This window comes from Aedes albopictus, chromosome 3 (genome assembly GCF_035046485.1).
Source record: "Aedes albopictus strain Foshan chromosome 3, AalbF5, whole genome shotgun sequence".
Lineage (NCBI taxonomy): Eukaryota > Metazoa > Arthropoda > Insecta > Diptera > Culicidae > Aedes > Aedes albopictus.
Window position 1 is genome coordinate 198,902,015 of NC_085138.1, and position 8,529 is coordinate 198,910,543.

General features: G+C 38.4%; 1 protein-coding gene across 1 annotated transcript; it reads left to right on the forward strand.

Annotated features, from left to right (window-relative positions):
• The first annotated feature begins 408 nt into the window (after window positions 1-408).
• Window positions 409-8,529, forward strand: LOC109406887 (breast cancer metastasis-suppressor 1-like protein). The gene is made up of 3 exons (XM_029863217.2): window positions 409-793; window positions 873-1,117; window positions 8,043-8,529. The coding sequence occupies exons 1-3, from the start codon at window positions 595-597 to the stop codon at window positions 8,307-8,309; spliced, it is 711 nt and encodes a 236-aa protein (XP_029719077.1). The 5' UTR covers window positions 409-594; the 3' UTR covers window positions 8,310-8,529.

The following is an 8,529-nucleotide window of genomic DNA, read 5'->3' on the forward strand; positions in this document are numbered from 1 at the left end:
TATTGTAAGAAAATCGAATAAAAGCGTAGAAATAATACTTAAGATAATCGTCGTCTTCGACAATGACAGATACATACAATTGAAAACATGCTGGATTTCAGTGACTACTGTGATTACTTAATGATATTTCAGTTCAGTGGCAGAAATTTTATAGCATTCATATTTATGAAATTTGATTAAATATATTTTAAATTTCTCAATATTATTAGAGTGAGCATCCCCGTGACCTATAGACATGTTTGGCCTGAAATGTCCAAAATATGTACGCGTGATGGTTTGTCCAAAACACCTGGATCACCCTATGGAGCGTTAGATGCGTTATGGCCAATTATGCTAAAAAGTAATGTGTGGAAGGTGTGGAACCAATGTTGGGAGGGTGGCGGGGGAAATGTCATTTGCGTTGCCAAAGAAAAGGTGTTGTTCGTGTTGTCAGTCATTTCTTCTGCCATCAGTGAGAGCGAAAACAGTGGCATCATTTTGCTGCATTTTCATAATTTAGATGCACGGTTTTCCTGTAAATTTGTGATTTTCCTGATTGTGGTTCAGTTTCACAATTAATAGGTGATAAAGTTTTACCCGAAACCGTGTGTCGTAATGCCGCCCGTGAAAAATGAAGGAGAAAGTGACGCCGATGGAGACATGTCTGGTGCTGAATCGGATCACTCCGCGTCCAGCCGAGCTCCGGACCACGATTCCAGTGCGGAAGAGGCGGACGAGCCGGATTCCGATGATTCTTCGGAGATGAGCGAGACCGAATGCGAACGGAGGCGATCTGATTGCCTGGACAATCTAAGTAAGTGGCGACGTCCCTCCTAGGTGACGACACGGCTACGTTGTTTTGGAAAAGTAACGAATGTCAATCTCGTTTGCAGCTAATCTGGAGAAGCAGTTTATGATACTGAAGGAGCAATTATATAAGGAAAAGATGCACCAGGTCGATCAGCAGTTGCAGGAGATTCGCGGGGGTCGGTCACAGGAATATCTGGCGCCGCTGCAACGGTTGGTGGACAACATGAACAGCAGGAAGGAGGTGGCGGAGATTCTGAAGAACTTCCGGATAGAGAACATTCGCCATAAATTCGAATCGGAGCTGCAAGCTTCTAGACAACATTTTGAGGTAAGAAAAACAATTATGGGCATTACAGAATTCGGCTTCTTTTCAAATCCTCAGTATTAAAATGATTGCTGTCAACAGTGCTGAAAATTTCATTTCGACATACCTATCTGGATTCAATAGGGCCCATATAGCCGAGGCGGTAAACGCACGGGTATTCAGCATGACCATGCTGAGGGTGACGGGTTCGATTCCCGGTCGGTCCAGGATCTTTTCGTAAAGGAAATTTCCTTGACTTCCATGGGCATAGAGTATCTTCGTGCCTGCCACACGATATACACATGCAAAAATGGTCATTGGCAGAGGAAGCTCTCAGTTAAAAACTGTGGAAGTGCTCATAGAACACTAAGCTGAGAAGCAGGCTTTGTCCCAGTGAGGACGTTACGCCAAGAAGAAGAAGAAGATCTGGATTCAATCACCCGTTTGAGAAGCTGAACCTGAAAATATGGTATATCAAAAACTTGTGCTGATCCTGAAAATATGGTAGGTATATGGAAAATTTGTGCGGCCATACCAGTTCTACAAGAAAGTCACGGAAAAATCTTTCTCACTTTAATGTTTATTACAGATAATGCGGTTTTTCCGTGACTTCCTTGTAGAACTGGTATGGCCGCACAAATTTTCCATATACCTACCAAATTTTCAGGATCAGCTTCTCAGCTCAAATGAGCGGGCTGTAGGTGATTGAATCTAGAGATACATATGTCGAAATGCCATTTTCAGCACTGTCTGTGATCTCTATCTTTAGCATGGTTCGGATGCTTTCAGATAAAGTATCAGATACACTTTAACAACATCGGTCGACATCCAACGTTTGTTGAAATCTATTGTGTTTTTCTACGCTAATCAACGGATAAAAAAAAGTTGTAAAATAGGCCGGGTTGAGTAATAGAAAAGCCCCTATATCCACAGCTGTAAATGTAGTGGGTATTCAGCACGACCATGCTCAGGGTGACGGTTTCGATTCTCGGTCGGTCCAGGAACTTTTTGTAAATGAAAATTCCAAGACTTCAGGCAGAGGAAGCTCTCAACTAATATCTGTGAAAATGTTCATAGAACACAAAGCTGAGAAGCAGAATTTGTCCCAGTGAGATCGTTACACTAAGCAGAAGAACCAGGCACTGCAGGTTTTGTAGTGTGTCACATCTTGGGATTCGACTTCTGAAGTGAGTTATGGATGAAAGAGTCAGACTCTTGCACCCGCACCGCCTTGCACGAAGCGTACGTGGGGGGAAACAAAACTTAATACAGTGCGAGAAATAAGTATAAAGACAGAGCTGATTTCCATACAAAATAATCATGTTAAGAGGATCAAAATCTCTGTTTCTAGCGATTTGATTATACATAATGGAATTTTGCTTTGGCTGCATCCATAAAATAACAAGAATTTCAGTACAGGTCGGACTCGATTATCCGGAGTCGGATTCTGGCGCTTCCCAAAAACATATCTCGAAAACCGAATGCTGTAAAAAGCTGAAATTTTGAATGATCACCAATCAAAGTTGGCTTGACAAAATGTCAAAATTTCAGCTTTATAGAGCATTCAATTTCCCAGATATGTGTTTGAAAAGCATCAGAATCCGACTCCGGATACACTCGGGAAAATTGCCTCATACTTAATGGCAAATATCCATGTGCCAAGACCACATCCAAAGTATATGCAACCAATACCCGATTACGCAGGCAAATTAGCGCATGAATAGTATGTGCTCTAAATTATATGAGTCGCTGCTGTATGGTGCCTCATCAAAAGTATGAGTCGCACTAATGGAAAACATTTCAGGCCAAACATTTCAATAGGTCCTGTCTGCATTTGAGAGGCTCTCTTTGTTCTCTTTCTCTTTCAATTATTGCAATGTAATGGTACACTTTTCAATTATTTTTGCAGTACAAATCAAAAGACGATTGTTTTGACCATCGTTCAATGCAAGGAGACAATCATAATACAAATAAACAGCTGAGATATTAACGAAAGAGAAAGAAACCAAAGAGAGCCTCTCTTCTGCAGATTGGACCTTTAGACATGTTTGGCCTGATTTGTTTACCCCCATTGCAAAAATCCATGTCCCGGACACATAGAAGGCATAAAGATTTTTTTCCCAGTGTAATTGAGTCCGACCTGTACCATAAATCATCATCCATGCAAATGTTTACATTCTTTTTAGATTCAAATAAATATAAAGACACTATTTCCATACAAAAGTGTCTTTATACTTATTTGAATCTAAAAAGCAAATGTAAACATTTGCATGGATGATGATTTAAAATTCTTGCTAAAATTCTAGTTATTTCAAGGTTTCAGTCAAAATGCCATCACAATCGAATCGCTAGAAACAGAGATTTTGATCCTCAAAAATGATTATTTTGTATGGAAATCGGCTCTGTATTTCGCCCCTTTAATGCTAGAACTAGGTAACTCGTTTTGGCATGTACGGGTAAAAATGGCTGGTAAAACTTATTCTGATATAAAACAAACTCTTTGTTGGTCTTAATAGAAGAATCATTATGTGTTTTTGTAGTTTCAATCGACAAACTTTTGTTTATTGTGATGAACGTTCAGATGTAAACAAATTTCTCGCATTTTTGACAGCTAATCAGAAAATTTAGCAAGTTTTTGCCATGTTGAATGCATTCAGCAATACAAATGGCTGAATATCAGTACAATTTTCTGAAACATCCAGCAATTTCTGCTGATAGGGCATAAACTTGTTGAATAGATTCTCATTTTTGGGCGAACAAGAGTTGAAGAACAGTTTTATTTTAAAATTATTCAAATATAATACGACTTGCAGCTTAATAACGTTGCTTTGAGAAACATTTTTTAAAGCAAAAATTGTTTCTTGGGTAAGCTACACACTTTATTGTGCACAGTCCGAGAGTTCAATATTTGAAAGTCAATAGCGGCACCGGCCACGTCCGTACGGCCATCGTCAAATAAGTTGCTACTATACGCAATTGGCGAGTTCCCTGGCCAAGTTCGCAGGGGTTGACGGTATTAAAGTGAAGGAGTTTCATTTTGATTATTGTAATGTAGTGTTCTTTAGTGAAACATATCACCTTTTTAACACTTTAATGCGCCTCCAACGGTTCATCACGAACCGGCTGCTGCAGATGGAGTATGGCTGATCATATGCATCAGACATGCTCGATAAACAGGAGGAACCGCCGGGGCTCAGTAGAGTCTATTCCCAAGCAATAGTTCCAAGTCGGTTGGATTTGAGAAGGTTTTGATGATCGTTACAAATCCTAATAAAAGTATTATAGGATTTGTGACAGGTTTTGGAACCTTTTACAGCCATCTGACTTCAAAATGTTGTTTGGGCTCTATTTCCCACGTTTCTCGGTTGATTTTTATTACATAGTAATTTATTAATGTCATAGTCGCTTTTTCGAATTTTTACAATGTTAGTTGGTCATATTTCCTTTAAATAAAGCAATAAAAATCGACCGACGAATCAATAGTGGGAAGGAGATTTGCAGCACTTAATTGTGCTGATAGATTCAAAGCTAACGTGCGAACACTTAAACGCATTGTTGACGTCAATGCGTTCGACGTGACATTTTGGACAAAAACTGACTGCTTTATATTAACTGAACAACGTTACTTGTGTATGACTAGGTTGACATTTCTAGGCTACGCTTGAGAAAATGACATGGTTCATCTAGGTAGGACCGATAGGACAATTGAACGAATTTAAATATTTTTAATAGTATTTGTAGCGGGATGAAAGTTGACATGAAATCTTTATTATTTTAAAATTTTATTGTAATCAACTGACCAACTTGGCGTATTTTTGATTACACAGCGTAACAAAAAATTACTTTTTGTCTGTCTCAAGAGCAAACTTATGTGTCTCTGAAGGATTTTGGGCCGCTGAATCCGAATCCGAGCTCAGATTTGCTCTAACACGTCACAATTTTGAGCTACACCTCAATTTATAGGGCAAAATATGCGGTTTTGGGCTTCTTTGACTGCCAGCCATTAAGCAAGGAAATATTTTTTTAAGGCAATCAAAAGGTTAATTGGTCAATTAACATCTAAATTAACGACTCATGCAAAATATTTCGTTTTACCAAATCGAATTTGATAGTTTTAAGCGATTTATGTTAAGTACGATATTTCCCATACAAGTCACCCTCCAAAAGTTGCATGCAAGTTTTCATACTAACATAAAATGCTTAAATCTATCAAATTTGATTAGGTAAATCGAAATATTTTGCATGAGTCGTTAATTTAGATGTTAATGGACCAGTTAACCTTTTGATTGCTCAAAAACAATATTTCCAAGCTTAATGGCTTGCAGTCAAAAAAGCCCAAAATCGCATATTTTGCCCTATAAATTGAGGTATAGCTTAAAATTGTGACGTGTTGGAGCAAATCTGAGCCCGGATTCGGATTCAGCGGCCCAAAATCCTTCGGAGACACATAAGTTTGCTCTTGAGACAAAAAAAATGTTGCGCTGTGTTATCTCTTAGATGTTCAGAAGTTCAGTTACATGTTTCTGTGGATTTTGGATGACAATTTAAGGACACAAGAGATGTACACAAGTAGAAAACGATTAGCGAAATCAAGAAAACAATTTGACACAGGATCGACTATATTTTAACATACAGGGTTCGATTGATTCGATGAAAAAAAAACAACATACGACAACTGACTTAACGAGGAGAAAAACATATTTAACCATACCACAAAATCAAAACAAGGAGACAAACACAAACCGTGAGACCATAACACTACATAGGCAAATCCTGACTGACTGACCAATTGAAAACTTTCCAATCTTCTACCGTATCTTTCTGAGTCAGTTGCAACAGTGTCTTAATGGATATCATTTTCCGCGTACGGCTGGCAAACTGCTTCTGAAAGATAACGTACTCTTTTCTATCTTCGGGTCTAGTGTAGAGGTTTCAACTCTATTCAGAGTGCAGCTAGAAACCTAGCAAAAAAAAAAAAAAACTATACGCAATTGGCGAGTTGGTTATATGCTCCAATTTAATTTAGAGTATACTAGACGAATCAATGCGTTGAGTGGCAATATTATTAATAAACGATTAATTCGCGCACTCCCGGCGCCTTTTTAATGTTCGGAGATTAATTAACAAGCAACATCATTCATACGATGGCAGAGGCAAACAGACCAACCTATATTACGTAATGCATATCAGCACAATTGTGTTGCTCAGCAATAACAGGTTTGCATATTTAAATCATCTGTTTATTTTTTGTTCCATGTGATGTAAATTATTTTTATAATTGAGCTATTACTTATACATGTGTGTGTGCAAACAAATTTTTGTTTACGTTGCCTGTGAGATTTGCCATAACAATATAAACAAAAAGTGGACATAAATCGTAAAACATGAAAAAGTTTTATCTGTCGCATATTTTTTATTTCTGATTTATCTAGGCAGTCGAAGTTAGAAATCGAAAGATAAAGAGCAGTTCTTCCAAATGAGGAACAATAATTGATTTTTTTTACGTTTTCACTTCTTGGTGGAGAGCTCGGACCTAGTTTATCCATCTCGCTACAATTGTTGTTTTTATAGGAGCCAAAGTTGAGCAATTTGTATGGAGATTTCACTTTTTTGCGCTCCGTCCCGAAAGGGATATAGTAAAAACTGACGTTGAATTGACTATGCGTTCTTAATTTTTTTAGTATAAGGCTTTAACACTACAGTAGTATGCAAGGAACATACTAGAATCCTTATTACTGAACATATGTTCCATTATTGGAATAATATTGCTGCTAATGTTAAAACCCGGGTTCTAAACTTAAAAAAAGACACGGACACGTTTAGTACTTCCAGTGAGCTATTCGCTCTTTGAAGGAAGCACGACACTAGACAACGGTCTAGCATGCAACGCCCAGTGGCACAGCCGAAAACTTTTCCTGACAGCTGCGGCGGGAATCGAACCCGCGCTCCTAGCACGATGCGACTAAATGCTTGGTGACACTAGTCGCACGACCACGAAGCCACAACTTCTTACTGTGGAGAATTTAGAAGTCAAACAAGGGTGATGCTAGGTTTCCTATGCATGGCCAATTATCAGTACCTACTCTTGTTTTGTTTTCTATATTACTCCTGAAGCACCTAAGAAAACAAAACAAAAACTGTATCAAAATAGATACTTTATTGCCCTACAATGGCAATTGAGTAATGCGACATGCACTACACTAAGGATACGGGTAATGTCACAATAGATCTAAAAACTGGTCACAGTGACAGACCCGAACAGGAATAAAAAAAAATACTATAGTATTCTAAAAATTCGAACGTACATAAGCGACATAAATGCGACATGATAGCTAAAACCATGTTGCCTGCTCTGTGAGTAATTATAATTCCACAAATGTTAATTTCGAGTTTAAAACAATCACTAGATCTTTTATTTTCTCACAACGTGTAATACTCTCGCAACGTGTAATATTCCACGCAGACCGAAAATTGGCCATCTCAGATATTTACCAGCTGTTTTTGAATTAAACTAAAAAAGGACATTTTCTTGGGAAAGAAGGACTTTTGATTTTGGGTAAAAAAGGAGGACATGTCCTCCTTTAGGATACCATATGGTCACCCTACATATACATGAGTTGTATATGTAGAGAGGAGGGAAAAAGAACATAAAAATATACAAAGTAGGAGGAAAGGGACGAGTCAGGGATTGAACCCAGAACCTTCTGCATACGAATCAAAAGCGGTAGCCACTAGACCACCAAGCCCGTCATGGCCTTCTAGTAACCTTTCAAAAGAGAAAAAGAGGTTTCATAATGATCAATTAGGTTATACTAATAAAGTAATTAATTAGAATCGATTGGTTTCTAAAGAAGTTAATTGATTTTTTTGTTTTATTCTCAGCCTGTTGAAAATAGGCACTTGATTTTCTGTACTCACTGTAATGTCTTTACGTTCATTTCATTTGCAGAGTGAAAAGCAGCTCGCTATGGATGCCATCCGAGAGGAGCTGATGGAAAAGATCCGTCGGCTCGAGGAAGACCGCCACAACGTAGACATCTCGTGGGCCGATTGGGGTACCAGCATGCGAACGTCGAAGGTGCGCGGTCCAGGTCGCAAGAAGGCCGTAACCGTTTCCGGTCCGTACATTGTCTACATGCTGCGCGAAGAAGACATCCTCGAAGATTGGACCTCGATTAGAAAGGCACTGAAAAGATCGACGGCGGCCGCTACCTGATATTTAGTGTAGAGTTTAAGAACATCACGTTCGTCTTCAATACGTAGGAGATCCTAATATAAATGAATGTTCAATTGTGTTTAAGATTTAAGGTATTTTAGTTCCCTTGCATATAGGCAGATCCCTTATTTCGATGATATTTTTTTGTTTTTGTAATGTACTTCGACAAGTTTGTATTGCTTTTTGAATGTGGCAATAAAATGAATAAGTTTAATATTTA

Excerpts from the sequence above, each read along its gene's own strand:
- LOC109406887 (XM_029863217.2), top strand. The coding sequence starts at position 595 with ATGCCGCCCGTGAAAAATGAAGGAGAAAGTGACGCCGATGGAGACATG. Across the intron at positions 794-872 it reads TGATTGCCTGGACAATCTAA|CTAATCTGGAGAAGCAGTTT; the intron begins GTAAGTGGCGAC and ends TCTCGTTTGCAG. Across the intron at positions 1,118-8,042 it reads CTTCTAGACAACATTTTGAG|AGTGAAAAGCAGCTCGCTAT; the intron begins GTAAGAAAAACA and ends TTTCATTTGCAG.